The 23037-nt window shown below is 32.1% G+C and overlaps 1 protein-coding gene across 4 annotated transcripts in view; it reads right to left on the bottom strand.

The window, feature by feature from the left end:
- LOC145285795 (solute carrier family 35 member F5-like) overlaps positions 1-23037 on the bottom strand; it is a 208291-nt gene that overhangs the window by 33626 nt on the left and 151628 nt on the right. Inside the window, exon 13 of one of the 4 annotated variants that reach the window (XM_080134169.1) lies at positions 19076-19090. The exons of the other annotated variants lie outside the window; for them this stretch is intronic. Coding sequence (XP_079990295.1) covers positions 19076-19090 — 15 coding nt within the window. The remainder of the gene's footprint in view (positions 1-19075; positions 19091-23037) is intronic. 4 annotated transcript variants of the gene reach the window in all.

The following is a 23037-nucleotide window of genomic DNA, read 5'->3' as shown; positions in this document are numbered from 1 at the left end:
GTGTGTATATTACATATTAGTGATGGGATGATTCTAATATTTTTCCTGATTCCAATACAATTCCCGATTTCGTATTAAATTACCAATTCTGATTCCTTAAAAATCTCTAAATAATTTACTATGAAGTTGTTATTTTGTCCCGATTACTCTAAAAATACACTAAATGTGCATATACTTTCTCGAACATAAAAACACGCAGAGGAAGGGATACATAGATTTTAATTCATTGTTTCTCATAAAGCTGACATGACATGAGATGTAGACCTTTTTTTTTATTTATTTCTATTAACTGGGAGTGTCACGGTTTTAAAGTTTTTCTCATTTCTACGGTAGAAAATAAATCCACGTTTGCGCTAATTTCGGAAAATTTATCAGACCTCATGCTATTTTAACTCTAGCCTTGCTACAGAGCGTGGAATTTTTTTTTTTTTTTTTTTTTAGCTGGGAGAGAATGTGAATTGAGCTTTGCTTGGGGAGGGGGTGAGTTTAAAAAGCTAACCAGAGAAAAGACAAATTCATATATAAATTAAAATACACATAATTACAAAATCAAATAAGAAATTTAAAAGAAGAAATGACAAAGTATTTTTTAGGATTAGAGTGGTTTGGAAATAATACTTATCATTGCGCCACGCTTGACAGCACTTACAGTATCCTGGCTAACCAAATTTGGAGGAGGGGGGGGGGAGAGTGATCTCTTGGACCGGATATTGTGTTTGTTCTTTTTAACTCCCGAGTTCTACGCACATGCGTGTATATGTTAATTTTACTTTTTTCTTTTTTTGACTTTAGTTCTTCTCACTTCTACTGGCAAAAGAACTGACCCATCAAATTATCGCCCCATTAGCCTCCTCCCACTTTTTGCCAAAATATTTGAGACCATAATTAACCATGCTCTAGTCCGGCACCTTACAGATGCTAAACTTCTGACTGACAAACAATATGGATTTAGACAAGCCCGTTCCACAGCTGACATCCTAACTGTAATCTCTGAACGTATATACCATTCACTGGACAAAGCGGGGGAGGGCAGAGCAGTAGCTCTAGATACATCTAAGGCTTTTGACAGGGTATGGCACAAGGGTCTCCTCAGGAAAATTAAATCATACGGTATCACTGGTAGAATACTTAACATAATTAAATCCTTCTTAGATAAGAGAAAAATCCAGGTTGCCCTCGACGGTTGTACATCTAAACAGTGTGATATAAATGCGGGAGTGCCTCAGGGGTCTATCCTTGGACCTCTATTGTTACTAATATTTATTAATGACCTCCCCGACAAAACTGCCTCTGAGATGGGTATATATGCTGATGACACCACACTCTATAACAGGCATGACAGGAAAACAAACGAACACATATCTAAAAAAATGGCAAAAACACTAGAGGATGACCTCCAATCTGTAGTGGAATGGGGACATAAATGGATGGTCACATTCAATGCTGCCAAGACTAAACTGGTTTCCTTCAATAATTACAAGAAACCTTCTCTGCCACCAATAGCAATGGCCAGTGACTCCCTGTCTGAGAGTACATCTTTCAAACTGCTCGATCTAACGTTCACAGGAAACATGAGTTGGAAAAATTATATTGAAAACATTGCCAGGGCCGCTGCAAAAAAGGTAGGCTCTGTCTACCGTGCTAGAAAACTGCTGACACCTGAAAGTATCCTGTACCTCTATAAGGTCACCATTCGCCCATGTATGGAGTATTGTTGTCACATTTGGGCTGGTGCATATGCTACTAGTCTCTCGCTCCTAGACAAGGTTCAAAAAAGAGTCGCCAATCTGATAGGCCCTGAACTGGCATCTAAGCTTCAGCCTCTGTCCCATCAACGAAACGTTGCATCCCTCTGCCTGTTCTACAAGTATTTTAATGGTGAATGCTCTGACGAACTGCAGACACTTGTGCCTCCACGACGCAGACACCCTCGACAAACCCGACAGGCAGCTAAATCCCACCCGCACACAGTAGAGATCCCTAGATGTAAAAGATCTTTCTACTCCAGTAGTTTCTTCCCCAGAACAGCTAGACTCTGGAATTCCATTCCAAGTTCCTGCTTCCCCAACTGTACTGACATGCAGACGTTCAAGTTTAACGTGAACCGATATCTTGCTGCCCAAATCCCAACATAGTGCCCCAGTAGTTGGTGCGCCTGATAGTAGCCCCCTACACCAAAGTGGCAATGCGCCTTGTTTGAGGTGAAAATGTAATTTAAAAAAATTTAAAAAAAAAAAAAAAAAAAGTCAAGGCTGAGAGGCCACTTTAGGATAAGGATTAGGTAGATGGTGAGATAACACCGATGATCAGGAATCATGGAACTTGGGTAAAGTTTAATTATTTAAGATAGTGGCACAATAAGAACTTATTTACATTAGACTTGAAAACGATCATGTTACAGTCAGCCAAGAAGCAGATACATGGTATTGCATTTTACAGATGGATAGTTCTAGGAAAGAAACTTCGCTCATAGAATTTTCGTTTAGTTAGTGTAAAATTTTAAAAAATCGATTTTGGAGTCCATAGGAAATGACCTCATACATACACAAAATACCTTTTATATATAAGTAAAGATAATATGAAACCTTTTATATATAAGTAAAGATGATATGAAACATTTTATATATAAGTAAAGATGATATGAAACATTTTATATATAAGTAAAGATGATATGAAACCTTTTATATATAAGTAAAGATAATATGAAACCTTTTATATATAAGTAAAGATGATATGAAACATTTTATATATAAGTAAAGATGATATGAAACTTTTTATATATAAGTAAAGATGATATGAAACATTTTATATATAAGTAAAGATGATATGAAACTTTTTATATATAAGTAAAGATGATATGAAACTTTTTATATATAAGTAAAGATGATATGAAACTTTTTATATATAAGTAAAGATAATATGAAACATTTTATATATAAGTAAAGATGATATGAAACATTTTATATATAAGTAAAGATGAAACCTTTTATATATAAATAAAGATTATATGAAACATTTTATATATAAGTAAATATGAAACATTTTATATATAAGTAAAGATGATATGAAACTTTTTATATATAAGTAAAGATGATATGAAACTTTTTATATATAAGTAAAGATAATATGAAACATTTTATATATAAGTAAAGATGATATGAAACATTTTATATATAAGTAAAGATGATATGAAACATTTTATATATAAGTAAAGATGATATGAAACATTTTATATATAAGTAAAGATGATATGAAACTTTTTATATATAAGTAAAGATGATATGAAACTTTTTATATATAAGTAAAGATGATATGAAACATTTTATATATAAGTAAAGATGATATGAAACATTTTATATATAAGTAAAGATAATATGAAACATTTTATATATAAGTAAAGATGATATGAAACATTTTATATATAAGTAAAGATAATATGAAACATTTTATATATAAGTAAAGATAATATGAAACATTTTATATATAAGTAAAGATGAAACCTTTTATATATAAGTAAAGATAATATGAAACCTTTTATATATAAGTAAAGATAATATGAAACATTTTATATATAAGTAAAGATAATATGAAACATTTTATATATAAGTAAAGATAATATGAAACCTTTTATATATAAGTAAAGATGATATGAAACATTTTATATATAAGTAAAGATGATATGAAACATTTTATATATAAGTAAAGATGATATGAAACATTTTATATATAAGTAAAGATGATATGAAAAATTTTATATATAAGTAAAGATAATATGAAACATTTTATATATAAGTAAAGATAATATGAAACCTTTTATATATAAGTAAAGATGAAACCTTTTATATATAAGTAAAGATAATATGAAACATTTTATATATAAGTAAAGATAATATGAAACATTTTATATATAAGTAAAGATAATATGAAACATTTTATATATAAGTAAAGATGATATTAAACATTTTATATATAAGTAAAGATGATATTAAACATTTTATATATAAGTAAAGATGATATGAAACATTTTATATATAAGTAAAGATGATATGAAACATTTTATATATAAGTAAAGATAATATGAAACATTTTATATATAAGTAAAGATAATATGAAACCTTTTATATATAAGTAAAGATGAAACCTTTTATATATAAGTAAAGATAATATGAAACATTTTATATATAAGTAAAGATAATATGAAACATTTTATATATAAGTAAAGATAATATGAAACATTTTATATATAAGTAAAGATAATATGAAACCTTTTATATATAAGTAAAGATAATATGAAACATTTTATATATAAGTAAAGATGATATGAAACATTTTATATATAAGTAAAGATGATATGAAACATTTTATATATAAGTAAAGATGATATGAAAAATTTTATATATAAGTAAAGATAATATGAAACATTTTATATATAAGTAAAGATAATATGAAACATTTTATATATAAGTAAAGATAATATGAAACCTTTTATATATAAGTAAAGATGAAACCTTTTATATATAAGTAAAGATAATATGAAACATTTTATATATAAGTAAAGATAATATGAAACATTTTATATATAAGTAAAGATGATATTAAACATTTTATATATAAGTAAAGATGATATGAAACATTTTATATATAAGTAAAGATGATATGAAACATTTTATATATAAGTAAAGATGATATGAAACATTTTATATATAAGTAAAGATAATATGAAACATTTTATATATAAGTAAAGATAATATGAAACATTTTATATATAAGTAAAGATAATATGAAACCTTTTATATATAAGTAAAGATGAAACCTTTTATATATAAGTAAAGATAATATGAAACATTTTATATATAAGTAAAGATAATATGAAACATTTTATATATAAGTAAAGATGATATGAAACCTTTTATATATAAGTAAAGATGATATGAAACCTTTTATATATAAGTAAAGATGATATGAAACATTTTATATATAAGTAAAGATGATATGAAACATTTTATATATAAGTAAAGATGATATGAAACATTTTATATATAAGTAAAGATGATATGAAACATTTTATATATAAGTAAAGATGATATGAAACATTTTATATATAAGTAAAGATGATATGAAACCTTTTATATATAAGTAAAGATGATATGAAACATTTTATATATAAGTAAAGATAATATGAAACATTTTATATATAAGTAAAGATAATATGAAACATTTTATATATAAGTAAAGATAATATGAAACATTTTATATATAAGTAAAGATAATATGAAACCTTTTATATATAAGTAAAGATAATATGAAACATTTTATATATAAGTAAAGATAATATGAAACATTTTATATATAAGTAAAGATAATATGAAACCTTTTATATATAAGTAAAGATGATATGAAACATTTTATATATAAGTTAAGATGATATGAAACATTTTATATATAAGTAAAGATAATATGAAACATTTTATATATAAGTAAAGATAATATGAAACATTTTATATATAAGTAAAGATGATATGAAACATTTTATATATAAGTAAAGATGATATGAAACATTTTATATATAAGTAAAGATAATATGAAACATTTTATATATAAGTAAAGATAATATGAAACATTTTATATATAAGTAAAGATAATATGAAACCTTTTATATATAAGTAAAGATAATATGAAACATTTTATATATAAGTAAAGATATGAAACATTTTATATATAAGTAAAGATGATATGAAACATTTTATATATAAGTAAAGATGATATGAAACATTTTATATATAAGTAAAGATGATATGAAACCTTTTATATATAAGTAAAGATGATATGAAACCTTTTATATATAAGTAAAGATGATATGAAACATTTTATATATAAGTAAAGATAATATGAAACATTTTATATATAAGTAAAGATAATATGAAACCTTTTATATATAAGTAAAGATGAAACCTTTTATATATAAGTAAAGATGAAACCTTTTATATATAAGTAAAGATGAAACCTTTTATATATAAGTAAAGATGAAACATTTTATATATAAGTAAAGATGAAACATTTTATATATAAGTAAAGATAATATGAAACATTTTATATATAAGTAAAGATAATATGAAACAGATAAACGATAGATTTAAGACTGAAATAACATAAAATCTGTTGTTAAGCTTGATGGAAAAATGTTTGGATCATTCTATCGCTCCATAAAGTACCAGACTCCTCGTGCAATCCTCTACCCGTATACGAGTCAGATATGTCAAGATGGAGTACTATTGTCACAGCTGGGAAGATGGCGCACAGAGAACTCTTTCCTAAAATCGACTGGAGGAAGATTCTCCTCTTTCCTACAGCCCCTTTCTCTACTCTATGTTAGTTATTTTTCATGGTGGCTGCTTGACTGAGCCCCAATCACTAGTTCCTTCCTGTAAAACATTTGCAACAAGAACTCATCTAGTTGGTTGGTTGGTTTGTTTTACAGCATAGCAACCTTTTTCAGGTTATTTAATTCTGTTTTCAAGATAGCGTTGCGATATTGTTGCTGTTCATTTGGCCACAAAATTTGATTTTCTTATTTAACAATAAAACTACTTGATCAAATTACGTCATTTTTGGTGTATGATATTTTCTTTCTGTTACGGGTATGTACATCAAAGATTTTTTAATTTTTTTTTTTAATATACGCAGAATTCTCGACAAGCACTGAATTCTCTTCTTTTTCAATATAACCAAAATTCAACTTAACATTTATGAACAAAGTTTTTTCTTTTTTTTTTCTTTTTTCCAAAACTTCCCATCTGTGGGACACGATACGATCAGACTGCTTCCTAACTAATAACCAGTGATTTTCAAATCCAATGTTTACAAGTTCTTGTTGAGCTTTCTTCTTACAGAGCTTTATGTTGCGACTGAAACAGTCACATTTGCAAGTGGTTTTTTCAAGTGACGACTAGAAATAATGAAACGCTCAACTTTTGGTGATTGCATTTTTTCACTCATTACTGCGTGAAAAAGTACTTTTTCAATCTTTCCTTAAAATAAAACGAGCAAATTAAAATTATTTAAACAACAAAAGTTTAATAAAACAATATAATCTTTTTTTTTCTTAATGAAGGATGTTTAAAAAAAAAAACATTTGAAGAAATTTGAATGTTTATATTTTCAAGTTTTAACATAAAATTGGGTACATATTTAGAAGTACACCGTTTAAAAAAAATACAAAAAAATCTTTATGATGTACGTACTAGTCATGGAACAAAGATGTCATATTCTAAAAATCACATAAGTTTGATAAGTAACTTAGCTATTTGGTTAGTAAACAAAAATATTTAGTTGTCAAAGGTCAACTAAATACACATTTGTCCATAGGGCTCTGTCTTCTATATATATAAAAGCGGAAATGTGTGTGTGTTAGTGTGTGCACTTTTTCTGTATGTCTACAAAAGGCTCCTAGAAGGGGGGGGAGCGCTCGGTCGGCTCACTCCTTTAAACTTTTTATATGTTGTCTACATCATAATATCTATGACTTAAGAATGGGGGTCGCATCTATCTTTAATTTGTCCGACTTTTACACGCAATTTTTTAGATTTTTTTTTTAATCGCTACGTGTTGATTCAGCTTTTTCGTATAAAAGCGAAACTAATTTGAAGCTGGCATTGTTCCCGATGCCATCCAGAAAGCAATCAGCTTTGATCAATGCTGAGTTTCTCCTTATATCAGACAATTGCTATTCAATTTGGACAATTCCCTTTTTATGGGGAGCTGGTTTCCCTCCAACATCTTGGGGAAATAAAATCAGCCAATGTTGGGTAAACAAACCCAAAAAAACTGCCCCGCAGTAAAAGTTAACTCTGCTACTAATATTTGACCTCATTAAGTCATTAAGTGCGGGCACCTGTCAATTCTGTTTATACTTAAATAAATTCAAACACATTTCAGTTACTTTTTCTTGCTCGCCAAGCGGTTAACAGGTTACGTTTTTTTCCCACTTCATTTTTCAACTTCGCCTCAAGGCTTCAGGTTCAATCCTACCTACCTACCAAAACATTTTTTTAACTCCTCCTCCCCCAACACAAACACCCGGGCAACGATTTTTTAAATAAGTTTTAACATTGTTTCTTTTTATAATATTTAAACAGGGTTATTACTTCACTTATTCTTTTGTTTTGATTTACACCCCTTCCCCCTGCCTGAGCACACACACCTCTAAACACTCGGGCAATGCCGGGTACCCCCGCTAGTAAATAAAATTTCATTCATAGTTTCCCATCCTCTCATAGTATCTTTCATCATTCAACTGAGAATCTCATTAATCCTTATCCTTGAGTGGTTTTTGGGCCTTGATAAGCAGCAATTTGTGTGTGTGTGTGTGTGTGTGTATATATATATATATATATATATATATATATATATATATATATATATACTTAGATTTCGTGTTGATTTTTTTTATGATGAATACGGTTAAATAGCGTCTTCGCCTCAAAGCTCATTATACTTAGAAAATCGGCCATATTTTATTTGGACATGTATAACATTTTTATTTATATTTTTATTATTCTTAAAAACAGTAATCTACGTACATGCATGTTTCGAGGTATCTACCTCTCTTCAGCATAGCTTGAATGTGCCTAGGAATCAAACTCAGGACCATGTGTATTACAGTTCGGAGCGTTAACCGTTACACCATGAACTCCTAGATAATTTTGCTGTTTATTTTTATAGTTTATAAACTCAGATTTCTTATATATATATATATATATATATATATGCACATATATATATATATATATATATATATATAAAGTCATTCAAAATGGATAGAGTGTTTTGAAACAAAGGAAAAAGAAATATCCTGGAATAACATCTAGCAAAGACGTTCCAAGATTAAACACAATAAGTATTTGATTTTTGGAAATGTTTAACAGAAACATTTTGAAAAGTTGGTGTTGATGCATGTTTCAAGACATTGAGCATGTAACAAAATCATAAAACAAAATTGAAAACTATTCTATTGGCAAAGAAAAATAGCAAAAAATAATGTTATCAGAATCCACAATGAATCTCATAATAAATTAGATGCAACACTACAAAAAATGTTCACTAAATGTGCAACAAAAAAAAAGAAAAGAAAAATCATTCACAGAAAAAACTGCAAATAAATACCACAGCAAATAATAAAAAAAAACCTAACATTAGTCTGAATGAACTTGAGTGGAAATGTTGGTATAATTATGACATTTAGAAAAAAAAAACCCTTCTACTTTATCTAAATATGAAGATTCTTTTTTTTTTGGAGGTGGGGGGGGATACTTGGAAGGTCATCAAGGCCCGCAGGCTACTCTAGGATAAGGGTTAAGTAGGTGGTGAGGCAGCAAGATCAGTCACAGTGGAATTTGGATAGAGCTAGGTTACCTAAGAGAATGGTCTAATGGAAATTTATTAACATTAGATTCAAAAACGACCATGTTATAGTCAGCCAGGAAGCAGACACAGGATATTGTGTTTCACAGACGGACAGTTCTAGGAAAGAAATTCTGGTCATGGAATTTTTAAAAAATTCTTTTGCAGATAGAGAGTGAGGGAAGTTGTTGGCAGTTGTTGCAGCTAAATGAGTATTTGTTAAGAATGTCTTTTGAGGACAGACCATAGATTGGAGCTCAGTCGAGCACCTACTACAAAAGTAACAATAGAAATATAAAATTAGTTTAAAAGTAAAAGAAAAAAAAGCTCCAAACTGTTTCAAGCAGACAGTCTGAGAAGGGTAAAGTATATGAAGAAATAAATTATAGAAACATTAAAGAATGAAAATTGCTATTTTAGGATGGAAACTATTTAGGTCTAACATAGAACAGTTGACCAATCTTTTATAAACCCATACGCACACACACACACACACACACACACACACACACACACACACACACACACACATTTATATTTATGTATGCATGAGGAGTTTGATAACTTCCGGGGTTTTATGTTTATTTTTATTTTTTGTTTATTTTTTATTTTATTTTATTTAATTTATTTTAATTTTATTCTTGTGTTGTTATAGTTATGGCATGTTTTCAGAGTGTGTGAGTAAAATACAACAAACAGTATATATCCGCTCCTGAGTATAGGTATAAGCGTATGTTTGCTTCTTGTGTGTGTGTGTGTGTGGATTGAAAGACACCGGTCAGTACTCAATGGCCATAAGGATGGTTTTAATTTACGGACCGCAAGACAAAAATACTAAATTCTCAAGTACCTTATGCCATAAAAACCAAAAGATAGGATAGATAAACTTAAAAAGGGAATATAATAAAAAAGGGAAATAAAAAAGATGTTTATTATCTTCAAAGACCTCACTTGTCCTCTCCCCGCTCATAACCCCCACCCATGTTACATTCTAACTGTGTAAACGAAATAAGAAAATGTTTTTGTTTGAAATATCAGTTCTCAACGATAATTCTTGGCCTGAAGACATAATCCTCTAACACGGGTGATTACAGAAACATGTATGCACATATGTAGCCATCAATGTTTGTATAAATAAATTTTATATATATATATATATATATATATATATATATATATATACTAACAAAGTCCCAACCTTAACCTTTGACCTTGAAAAATAGTGTGCACCATCTCTAGGTCGAAGCCATAATCATGTCAGGTTTGGTCATAATTGGTCCAGTTGTGCAGGTTGTAAGAGTATATATACATATGCTATGGCTTTAACCTTTATTTTGGAAAATGGTGTCCACCATTTCAAGGTGGAAGACCATCATCATGTCAGGCTTGGTCATGATCGGTCCACTGGTGTGGGTTGTAGGACAGTATATGTACATAGGCTTTGACCTTAACCTTGAAAAATAATGTACACCATCCCTAGGTAAGGGACCACCTAGGGATGGTGTTAATGAAGTTAATTTTTTAAATTGACGTGAACACTAGGAAACTTCAATTAAAGTCAAATATGAATAGGTAAAATTATAGGGGAATAAAAGGCAAATCAAATGAGGTATAGCTTGTTCAAACAGTTACATTCAATTTAGCTTAAATTTGCGGCTTTTGAAAAAATGATAAGTGTGGAATATATATATATATATAGATATATAGATATATATATATATATATATATATATATATATATATATATATATATAGAGAGAGAGAGAGAGAGAGAGAGAGAGAGAGAGAGAGAGTAAATAACAAAAAGTTATATTTCAAAATTCATGATGTTGATCATCTTATAATTTATTCCTTTAATTCAGTTGATTTATACAATTCTTGACAGTATCTATTTCGTAGCACAAAATCAATCAATTATTATATCAATCAGTGAATCTATTATGCCCTTAACTCATCAGAATAAATAGCAACAATCAATTTGTCAAAAAGAAATGTAGTGTGATTTGATATGATTAAAATCCGAAAATTGGAAAAGAAGCTGCAAATACCTTTATTTATTTTTCCATTACGCCATTTTGAATTTTATCAAATAGATTCACTGATTGATATAATAATTAAGTGATTGATTTTGCGCTACAAATCAGATACTGTCAAGAATTGTAAATGTCAACTGAATTAAAGGAATAAGTTATAAGATGGTCAACATCATGAATTTTGGAATAAACTTTTTGTTATTTATTCTCTATATTGCTCTGTAATTACATTGAGCTTCTTAAATAAGGATTGGCATATATTATAAGAAAATACATTTCTACAGAAATATATATATATATATATATATATATATATGTGTGTGTGTGTGTGTAATATAATAATTCTCCAAGTTTCAAATATCAAGCTTTTACAGTTGATCATTTATCACTTTTCAAAAGGTATCCATTACAATATTGTTTCGTATTGCCACTAACAAGTCTGCATATTTAGTTACATACTCATCAGGCCAGAGGAATAGTTGGCTGAAACGTCATGAAACAACAACTAGGAAAGAGGATAACAGTCCGCAATAAATAAATTAATAAAATATGATAATCTTCAATCGTTAAATTATTTTTTTTTTTTAATATCATCCCTTAGCATGCAAACTGTTTATTTTTTATTTTATGACCCAATGATCGTATTTGTGGACCCAAATAGTAACCCCTTACATTCCAAGTAGCAACATGTCTTGTTTGGAGTGAAAATGATAAAAAAAAATTTCATTTTTTTTTTATAACCAGAAGGTTCATTTGGAATTGCCCAACAGTAAATGAGAATTCTTGCTTCAAGCAGCAAATCCTATTACCATTTTTCTAATATTGTCTAATTTTCAATTTTTTTTGTTTTCTTTATTTATGTCATTTATTTACGTCATTTTTCTTATTACCTGAAATCTATTACACATGTTTTAAGCTGTGATTTCACTCCATAAATGACTGCGTAATATATAATAAATATATAAACTAGCAGGGCTTGTGTTGTGGTGTTGCCTACCCAAACAAAAAATTGTAGACTCCAAAGAAATTCCTGCTGTCATCCCTGAACTCCGTATATGAGGTGCCTTCAATAAGTTAAAATTGTTGTATACTCTTGAAAATTCATTATATATCTTATGAGATATATAATTTCAACATTATTATTTAAACATTGTCAAAAAAAGAATAAAAAACGTACAAAGTTTTTGTTTAGCAGCTTCCAGCAGTTTACATAACCTGCCCGGAATATGCCAATGATAATGCAATCCCTATCCTGCATAAATATGACAATGGTAAAAAACAAATTCACGATTTAGAAAGAGTGAGGAACAGAAAGCATGCGGCACAAAACTAATTAAGACGTTTCAGGAAAGGTGACGCCAACACCAAACTTTGTGTATATTTGGTAAAATTTTCTTTCCTTTAACTTATGTTCATGCTAAACAAGAAATGTTGCTACTGAAGCATAAAGTACTACTGTGGTAGAAAGATTTGTAGGTGGGAGCAACCTAGGTGGGTAGTTGAGCAGCAAGCTATAAATTTCTGCATATCAGTATGAAGAATGAGTTTTAAACGGAAACGGTTCTAGGTAAAAAGTTAGAGTAAAAAAAATCGTAAAGCACTCAAGGACCACTATGTTGAAAGGGTGGGATTTTGATGCTAGTCTGGCTGGGGTGGGGATATTTTCGCTGAGGGGTACAAATACAGCAAGATTATAAGAGCACACTCTGTGGTGTACTTGTAATTTCGATAAGGTGTTGCATTTCAAATGGTAAGACCAATTTCTAGACGACAACTGCACAGAGTACATAATACTGCTACACGACACATGATCAATATGACAAGTGTGAACTTTGTCTTTCTACCTCATTCTACCTTTTGGCCAAGATCAAAGTGCAGTATCTGCCGGAGCAGATACTGCAAGCAAAGACCATATGTGGGGGCGACCCCACATATAAGACCTTGGTCAATGTAGGGGCAATCCTTCATACCAATTGTCACTATCCAGCTCCCCTACTCCCACGGGGAGTTGGTCCCCATTTCCCCTTCACTCCTTACTTTAAAAATCGGCCTTGTGCCTAATTTGCTCAGTGGGGGAGCAAATAAATACCTCAAAGTGTAGTATCTGTTCTTCAGATGCTGCACTTCCATTTCTTGTTCTCTTTTGGTGGAGGAGCAGTCCTTCACGACTGAGACAATTTATTTTTGTACCTTTTCTCCACGTTAAAAAACGACTCTGGTGTCTAACTCTGTCTTGTGCGGAGGTATTGTAAATAGGTACAGTTAAAACTTTGTACATTCAGATTAATATCTTTTTTATTTTATGGAAATCGCTCCAGACAAGACATGAAGTCACTTGATGTAAGGAACTAAGAAATAAATAAAATAAATACTACTTCAAGGTCAAAAACTTGCCAATTGGCCTTCGGGATAAGATCAAAGTGTAGTATCTGCCGGAATAGATACTGCAAGCAAAGACCATATGTGGGGGCGACCCCACATATAAGACCTTGGTCAATGTAGGGGCAACCCTTCATACCAATTGTCACTATCCAGCTCCCTTACTCCCTGGGGAGTTGGTCCCCATTTCCTCTTCACTCCTCACTTTAAAAATCGGCCTTGTGACTAATTTGCTCAGTGGGGGAGCAAATAAATACCTTAAAGTGTAGTATCTGTTCTTCAGATGCTACACTTTAATTTCTCGTTCTGTCAGTGGAGGAGAAATCCTTCACGACTGAGACAATTTTTAATTTTCGTTCCTTTCTCCACATATAAAAATGACCCTGGTGTCTTACTCTGTCCCATGAGGAGGCAAAGTAAATAGGAATAGATTCTAACCTAGATAGAACACAGCAGTTGTTCCCCCTTTGTCAGAAACATTGCTTATGGAATATAAAGGACTTAAGGACAAAATAAGGGAAGCGAGAGTCATGAGTTTGGCGAAAGTAAACCCAACATCCACTTTTTACTTTTCTTAAATTATAACGTGGAGTCGAGTTCGTAAGAAATCCTTGAGACTCGAACCAGAAATAAATGTCCGATCATATTTTCTCTGTTCTTACATTTTCATAATTTAGATCCACTTTTATAGTCATGGTTCATTTCCTGCACAGACGGAATTTCAAATGTATCCATGCATAGTAAAATTTAATGTAGGTTTTAGATTTATTAGTACAAATACAAGATTGGGGGCAGGTATATATATATATATGCTATTAATAAAAATAAAATGAAAAATATTTTTGTTAATTAGCCGTGAAATTCCAAACTGCCAGGTGAGCAATTTGTTAATTTAGAATACTAAAATATTTTTTAAGTACGATATGCCTTCAATAAGTTTCCAGACTTTTTTTTTTTTTTTTTTTTTTTACATGGTGGTCACCACTTATCAAGGCCTAGAAGCCACTCAGGAATAAGGGTTATTGCGTGTACAGTAATCAATGGGATAGTATCGTAGTAATCGTTAGTATTGGAGATTTGATAAAGGGTCTTACTTAAGGGGGGGGCGGTTCGTCAGGAATTTGTTTATGTTGGACTTGAAGACATCCAAGTTGTAGTCAGGTGGGAAACAGGCAAACGGAATAGAGTTCCACAGGCGTGCACTTCTAAGAAAGAAGCTTTGTTCATGGAATCTACATTTTGATTTAGGCACAGATAGGCATTTAAAATTGTCGAAGACTCCTGAAAATTCAGTATGTTATTGCTATACATCTTAGATGATTGATCAATTTTTATGATTTCAGGTTCAAATGAACAGCTTCAGTAGGAATTGGAATGCACACTACTAAAGCCTGATTATCACAGCTGGTAACTTTCAAAAATGCAGTTAGGACGTGAGGACACTTTAGAAGAATGATATGCAATAAAATTCTATTTTAAACTTGGTAAAAATGTCACAGAAACGTATGGAATGCTTCAGACTGCTTATGGACTATCTTACATGAATCAAGCATCCGATTTTAACGGGTATAAGAGATTCAAGGAAGGCAGGGAGTCTATGATAGATGATGAGAGGTGTGGGAGAAATAAAAGTCAGAACACTAGAGTTTGATTGGTCAAATAAAGAATTTCATGGATAAGGACTGCCGTGTGTTTATAGAGACAATAAGTGCACAGTTTGATGTCAGTGTGGGAACTGTACACACAATTATCTGCGATAAACTGAAGATGCGGAAGATTTGCGCAAAGTTTGTTCCAAAAGTATTCAGAGAAGATCAGAAAAAATGACATCAAGACGATCAAGGGAGATGATGGTCAAGCTGATCAATTGAGATCGTGCAGTTTTTGATGCTCTGGTGACTTGAGATGAAAGCTGAATTTACTGCTATGACGAAGAAACCAAGAGGCAGAGTTCCCAGTGGAAGCATGCTGGTTCTCCCAGACCTAAGAACGCCAGACAGAACAAATCTACCCAGAAATTTATGATGATCAATGTTTTTTGACAGCATGGTGCATGACCTACATGCACTGGGTTCCCACTGGACAAACAGTCAACAAGGAATACTATGGTGAGGTCTTAAGGGAGTTCAGGAAGAGATTCCGTTGGAAAAAGCCAGAACTCTTCAAATCAGTTCAGCGACATTTCCACTCGGAAAATGCACCGTCCACAACTCCATCCTTGTCACAGACTATTTGACCAAGATGGGCATCAAGACAGCTCCTCACCCTCCCTATAGTCCAGACCTCGCTCCTTGTGGCTTTTGGTCATTCCCTAAGCTCAAGGAAAACCTTAGAGGCTGTCATTATGAGACAATTAAGGAGATAAAAGAGGCTGTGACAAGAGTCATTGACATGCTCACACAAGAGAATTTCCATATAGTTGTTGGAACGATACAACAAGTGCATTGCAGCCAGAGGAGATTACTTCGAGGGGGACTAGTTTCATGTGTGTACTATCAGTAAAAGTGCCCATACGAAAAAGTCTGGAAACTTTGTATATTGCTTTATTTTTTCAAATTATTTTATTATGTATGTATATTTATTCCTGTATGCCCAAAACAAGACATATTGCCACTTGGAACGTAAGGAGCTACTATTTGGGATAGTGTCTAACGAAGATCTGTAGAGAGTTAAGCAGCAAGATATCTGTTCATATTACATTTAAACTTTTGCAGGTTAGTACAGTCAAGAAAGCAAAGAACAAGGAAGGAATTCCAAAGTTTAGCAATCCAAGAGAGGAAACTATCAGAGTAGAAAGCTTTCTGGCATCTAGGGACCTCAACAGTGAAGAGGTGGAATTTTGCTGCATATCAGGTTAGTTTGGGGTATATATGTCGAGGGGGCATAAGTGCTATGGGTTTATGTGCACACGCCTTTTTGATCTGATATGCGTTTAATCAGAGCACATTCCATTAAAGTTCTTGTAAAATAGACACAGAGACACTACATTGTGGTGATGGGACAGATGTTAGAGCTTAGCTGACAGTGCGGGACCTATTAGACTGGAGACTCTTTTTGGAACCCTGTCTAAGAGTGAAGGACTAGTGGTAGATGACCCAGCGTAGATGTAGCAACAATACTCCATGCATGGACGTATTGTGGCTTTGTAGAGATATAGGGTGCTCTTTTTTTCATAATTCAAACAAAATTTATTTTTTGGTTTAATCTGGGGGAATTTTTTCATCCAAGTTGTCTTGTTTTAACAATTTTAACGTTCGATTTTTTTTTTTTTTTTTTTATTACATTTTCACCCCAAACAAGGCACATTGCCACTTTGGTGTAGGGGGCTACTATCAGGGGAAACATCTACTGGGGTACTATGTAGGGATTTGGGAAGAAACTACTGGAGTAGAAAGATCTTTTACATATAGGGATCTCTACAGTGTGGAGGTGGGATCTTGCAGCTTGTCGGGTCTGTCGAGGGTGTTTACGTCGTGAGGGCACAAGTGCTTGCAGTTCATCAGAGCATTCACCATTATAATACTTGTAGAACAGGCAGAGGGATGCAACGTTTCGATGATGGGACAGAGGCTGAAGCTTAGATGCCAGTTTAGGGCCTATCAGATTTGCGACTCTCTTTTGAACCCTGTCAAGGAGCGAGAGACTAGTAGCCGATGCACCAGCCCAAATATGACAGCAATACTCCATACATGGGCGAATAGTGGCCTTGTAGAGATACAGGATACTTTCGGGTGTTAGAAGTTTTCTAGCACGGTAGAGAGAGCCCACCTTCCTCGCAGCGGCCCTGGCAATGCTCTCGATGTAATTGTTCCAATTCATGTTTCCTGTGAACGTTAGGCCAAGGAGCTTGAGAGACGTACTCTCAAATAAAGAGTCGTTGGCCATTGCAAAAGGTGGTAGAGAAGGTTTCTTGTAATTATTGAATGAAACCAGTTTTGTCTTGGTGGCATTGAACGTGACCATCCATTTTTGTCCCCATTCCACTACTGATTGGAGGTCATCATCTAGTGTTTCTGCCATTACTTTAGATATATGTTCATTTGTTTTCCTGTCGTGCCTGCTTTAGAGTGTGGTGTCATCAGCATATATACCCATCTCAGAGGCAATTTTGTCGGGGAGGTCATTTATGAAGATCAGGAACAGCAGAGGTCCAAGGATAGACCCCTGGGGCACTCCCGCATTTATATCATATTGTTTAGATGTACGACCGTCGAGGACAACCTGGATTTTTCTCTTATCTAAGAAGGATTTAATTATGTTAAGTATTCTACCAGTGATACCGTATGATCTAATCTTCCTGAGGAGACCCTCATGCCATACCCTGTCAAAAGCCTTGGATATATCTAGAGCTACCGCTCTGCCCTCTCCCGCTTTGTCCAGTGAATGGTATATGCATTCAGAGATTACAGTGAGGATGTCTGCCGTGGAACGGGCTTGTCTAAATCCATATTGTTGGTCGGTCAGAAGTTTAGCATCTGTAAGGTGCTGGACTAGAGCATGGTTAATTAAGGTCTCAAATATTTTGGCAAAAAGTGGGAGGAGGCTAATGGATAAGGTTAGAAATCGGTATGAGAAATGCTTTGACACAAAAACAGACAATAGATTTTGATGAATGAAAATATTTTGCGGTTTTTGAAGTAAAGTTTCTAAATTTTTGAGATGAGGATTGGTTATTCGTATTATTATTCATCGGACTACTGTTCTCATCTTGAGTGTCATTTTCACAACGTTTTGATCGATGTAACCTCCAACCTTCTTCAGGTGTATATTGTCGAACTCGGGAATGTTTCTGTCAAACTCAGGAATTTGGACAGAATTTTGAGTGGAATCCTTTATTTACTTCATAGGGGTAGCGTGCTCTTGTTCTGTCAGCCATGACTGGATAGAGGTCCTAAGTAATTCGCAAATATATTTTTTTGGCCACCCACACTGAGGATTGAACCTTCAACCTTCAGGAGAATATTACTTTTACAATTGATTTTTCCAAGTACTCTAAACACTGCGCTATGGGTCCTTGCATAAGGAAGCAAGTAAAGTTTTTGAAATAAGGAAAAAATATTGATTCGACCAATTTATTAGTTACAATATTATTCATGCAGACTAAGACATTTCCAATGAATATATAAACAGATGAACAATAAACAATGCCAAACTATTGCAGTATTCACCTACCATCTTCTTTAGTTGAGGATGATAAGATTTATTACAGTGCGAAGAAAATACACAAAAGCAGGGAAGAAAAGCCCACAAAACTTTCTACATACCTGACCCGACTAGAACTGGAAAATCAAGGACAGAAGAAAAAAAAAAAAGAAAAAAAGAATCACAAATTTGAAGAATGCAGTATGAGAGAAAGAATTAGAAAATTGTGAAAGTAATTTTTTTTTAAATAAAAAAGAAAAGAATTGAAAGCATTCAAAACATTTTGTTTGCTTCAAACAAAAAACTCACAAAATGAAAAGATGAAAATATAGAATTGAATTTATCGAGTTGAAAACTGAAAAAAGATTATTTTCTAAACTTTATTATAGTTGAATCTATATAGTCTATTATATAAAGAGCTGTTGTGTGTGCATGTTTGTATGGTCATCGAAAAGTTCAAAACTACTACTTGAAGACCCACAAAGTTTATATTTTCTTGACTGGCATTGCCCCAGATGTGTATAATATCTAAAATTTTAAAAATATATTTATTCTTTAACAGTAAATAGGGCCAGGTCTTTGTTGCAGTTTCAATGTATCAAATTATGTAATTATTATCTGTCAGTCACTTATAGTCTCCAAAACTATTGATATTCCAAATCTGGTATAAAGCATCCTGGAGATAGGTGCCTCAGTCACTTATAGGCTCCAAAAGTATATGGAGAGTTCAAAATCTTAATATTATGATTAAAAGCTAGACACTTACAGGTTCCAAAACTACTAGGTAGAATGCATCAAATGTGGCATGAAGCAGCCTTGGCATGCTAGGTGTATCCAAGAAGGACCAACATACTAATACTGATAATAATTATGGGTTAAAAACAATTGACACTCTTGACAGCTACAGTAGAACCCCGGGATATGGCATTAAAAATTAATAACAAAATACAGTACAGTATATAATACACGTATATAATCAAATAACATTATAAATAACACTGTAAGGCGGGCCAAATACAGTAACCAGGTGCTGGAAAAACATATTCGACATCGTAACCTGAAAAAAAAAAAAAAAAAAAAAAAAAAAAACTATCCTAGGCTCACCATATCCCGGGATTCTACTGCATTTCTGTGCAAGTTAATGGCAGCCCTAATACCTACAGGACATGAATCATTTCCAATGATTCATTTAACTCATTATTTGACCCATAATGGAATAGGAGTTAGGATTCATACCTTCTAAATGACATTACAGTATAAGTGAATTAAATAGATCAGATTGAATATTAAGCTTAGCCGATTAGTCTGTGTGGTTATTCATTACATTATTCAACTCCCACCCCAATTGGTTTTGCCATTTCTGAATGTTTCCAATTTATCTATTATATAAAGAGCAGTTGTCTGTGTGTACTCAATATTCTTAGTATGTTAAATCTAACAGTGCTCAATACCCTAAATAGAGCATGTTTGCAAGAGATATATACTAAATTGGAAACTGTTCAATATGCCTGACAGCAGTGTAACACTTGGTAGGTAGTTTATGCTGAGGCTGTTAGTGCTCATTACTCTATATATAACAGATATGCATGTAAAGATGATGTTGCCCTGGAATAATAACATTAAAACTAAACACTCAAGTGGATTTCTTTATATATATATATATATATATATATATATATATATATATTCAATACATTAAAGCAAGAGCAGGGAAGTGAGAAACGGAAAGGTATAGTGATACAAGTTTTAATCTAAAGATGTTACTTCTTTTTTCTTTCTTATGATCCTGGGCAACGACAGGTAGCTCTACTAGTCTATTATATAAAAAGCTGTTATCTGTGTGTATGCGTGTTTATATGCCCAGCTAAAAGTCCAAAACTACTACCTGAAGATGCACAAAGTTTATACCTTCTGGACTGGTGTTGTCTCAGATGTATAATATTTAAAATTAAGAAAAAATATTTATTCTTTGACAGTAAACTGAGTCTGGTTTTGTTAGAGGAGCCATGTTTCAATGTAATTATGTAGAAATTTTGAAAGCAAATATATTAATACGATAGCGTGTGTGTTCTTTTGTGTGTCCCGCTTTCCGGCAAATTTCAGTGGTTGAGATTTAAGAACACACACGCTATACCAAATGTGAGTTAATGGATTTGGTGAGTGTTTAATGAGATCCCAGGCATTATCTCCTTCTTTTCAAGTAAGGTGGGGATGATAGTCTGACGTGTTTACTTCCGGTAATAATGTCATTATCTTCTGTTAAAAAAGATGCATATAATATATTTATGATGTCCTACATTGACATAAGATGTCATATTCCAAAAATCACATGGATGTACTGCTGATTCCAAAAATCAGATAAATGGATCCGTGCATGCTAAGGGCAATTGTCAAAAGAGAGAAGAATAGAGTTATGTACAAACGGAAGCGAGTTGTCTTGTATGTCATATCTACAACAAATTTGTCAGTACTTGTACAGTTTAGTCAAGACATTAAAAAAATGAAAATATTGAAAAAGTTTAAATTGTATGTATCCGTTATAGAACGAAGTTCTCCGAAAAAAAATTTCACTTAATTTCATCAAGTATTTTTTTTTTTTTTTTTTTTTTACAGCGAAAAAACAATTTATTGTGATACCGAGCAAAATGTTCGATTTTTAGGAAGAAAAGCTAGTATTAAAGATGGAAAGGGGTGTCAGCGCTTTAACTGGAGTTCTCTCCCTTTGTCATTTCTAAAATTCAAACAAAAATTTTTTTTTAAATCCAAGATGGCTGCCTTCAACGTGCTCTCATAAAAACGTGTTTTTCCGCTGTAAAAAAAAAAAAAAAAAAAAAAAAAAACTACTTGATGAAATTAAGTGAAATTTTTTTTTGGAGAACTTCGTTCTATAACTGATACATTCAATTTAAACTTTTTTTTTTTTTCGGTATTTTCATTTTTTAATGTCTTGACTAAACTGTACAAATACCAATTTGTCAAAACAAATTAATGCTGCTGAGCCATCTGCATTATCACACCTGGAGATTACAATTTTGTAGGGATGACCTAACTTCTAAAGAAACAACAACCACCATTTACACTTGTAAAAATGTGATCTTTTCGATCATCGATGGAGTTAGATTGTTTGAATCAGGAAAAAAGTATACACAGTTAAATTTAAAAAATAAATAAGACCGAATCCCAAATTAGTCTCTTTCCACTCAAGCTACAGATTAAATAGTATTACTACTTTTAGTTTCTCATCGTTTTTGTCAATATGGAAAGATCGTGGATGAAAAAGGTTTAAGAGAAGCAGTGGCAGAGAGAAAATCAGAGAAGTTGACAGAGAAAATAGCAAGCAACATATTTGCCATCGACAGAATCTTATTTTCTCGCTGTCTTTTTGTCAATGTAGAAAGAGATACGAGGTCAAGGGGTATTTTTTTTTACTTTTGAGAGAGAGAGAGAGAGAGAGTGAGAGTGATGGAAATGAGAGTGATAGACACCATATAAAGATCGGAGGGGAGGTCAAACAACACGCAGTGAAAAAAAGTAACACAGTTTTTAAAAATTGACTTCCAAACTGATCTATCTCTGCCCAGGTCTTTGTCCCTTTTTCTTTTAAGTTTATCCTTATCAGTTTCTCCGATGTTTTCTTTGGCCTTCTCCTACCACCTCAACTTTTCTACATCGACTAACCTAAGAACTCATTCTTTTAATGTGACCAAACCAATAAAGTCTCCAGTTCTGCATACATCTTCCTATATTGTCCAGATTTAATTTTCCTCTGAGGTCATCAGATCTAAGCCTGTCTTTAAGACTTATATTAAACATCAATCGTATAATTCTCATACCATTTCTCTCCATGCAATACCTATCCTCAAACTTAAAAAAAAAAAAACTCAGGACACAATTATATACATTATGCTAAAATCATCATCTAACCCAAGATGATATATCAAGGAGACAGTTGTCAGAAATGTTTGAGTCCAAAAAGATCAAATACTGGTCTCAAGAGTCCCCATAGAAGACATGGGGATCAAAAGATGGAAAACGTTGCAAGTAATGTGAGAAATGAAGCGGCAACTCTCACACACACACACAC

This window comes from Euprymna scolopes, chromosome 10 (assembly GCF_053919585.1).
Source record: "Euprymna scolopes isolate OS-2025 chromosome 10, ASM5391958v1, whole genome shotgun sequence".
Taxonomy (NCBI): Eukaryota; Metazoa; Mollusca; class Cephalopoda; order Sepiida; family Sepiolidae; genus Euprymna; species Euprymna scolopes.
This window is presented reverse-complemented; position numbering and strand designations above follow the sequence as displayed.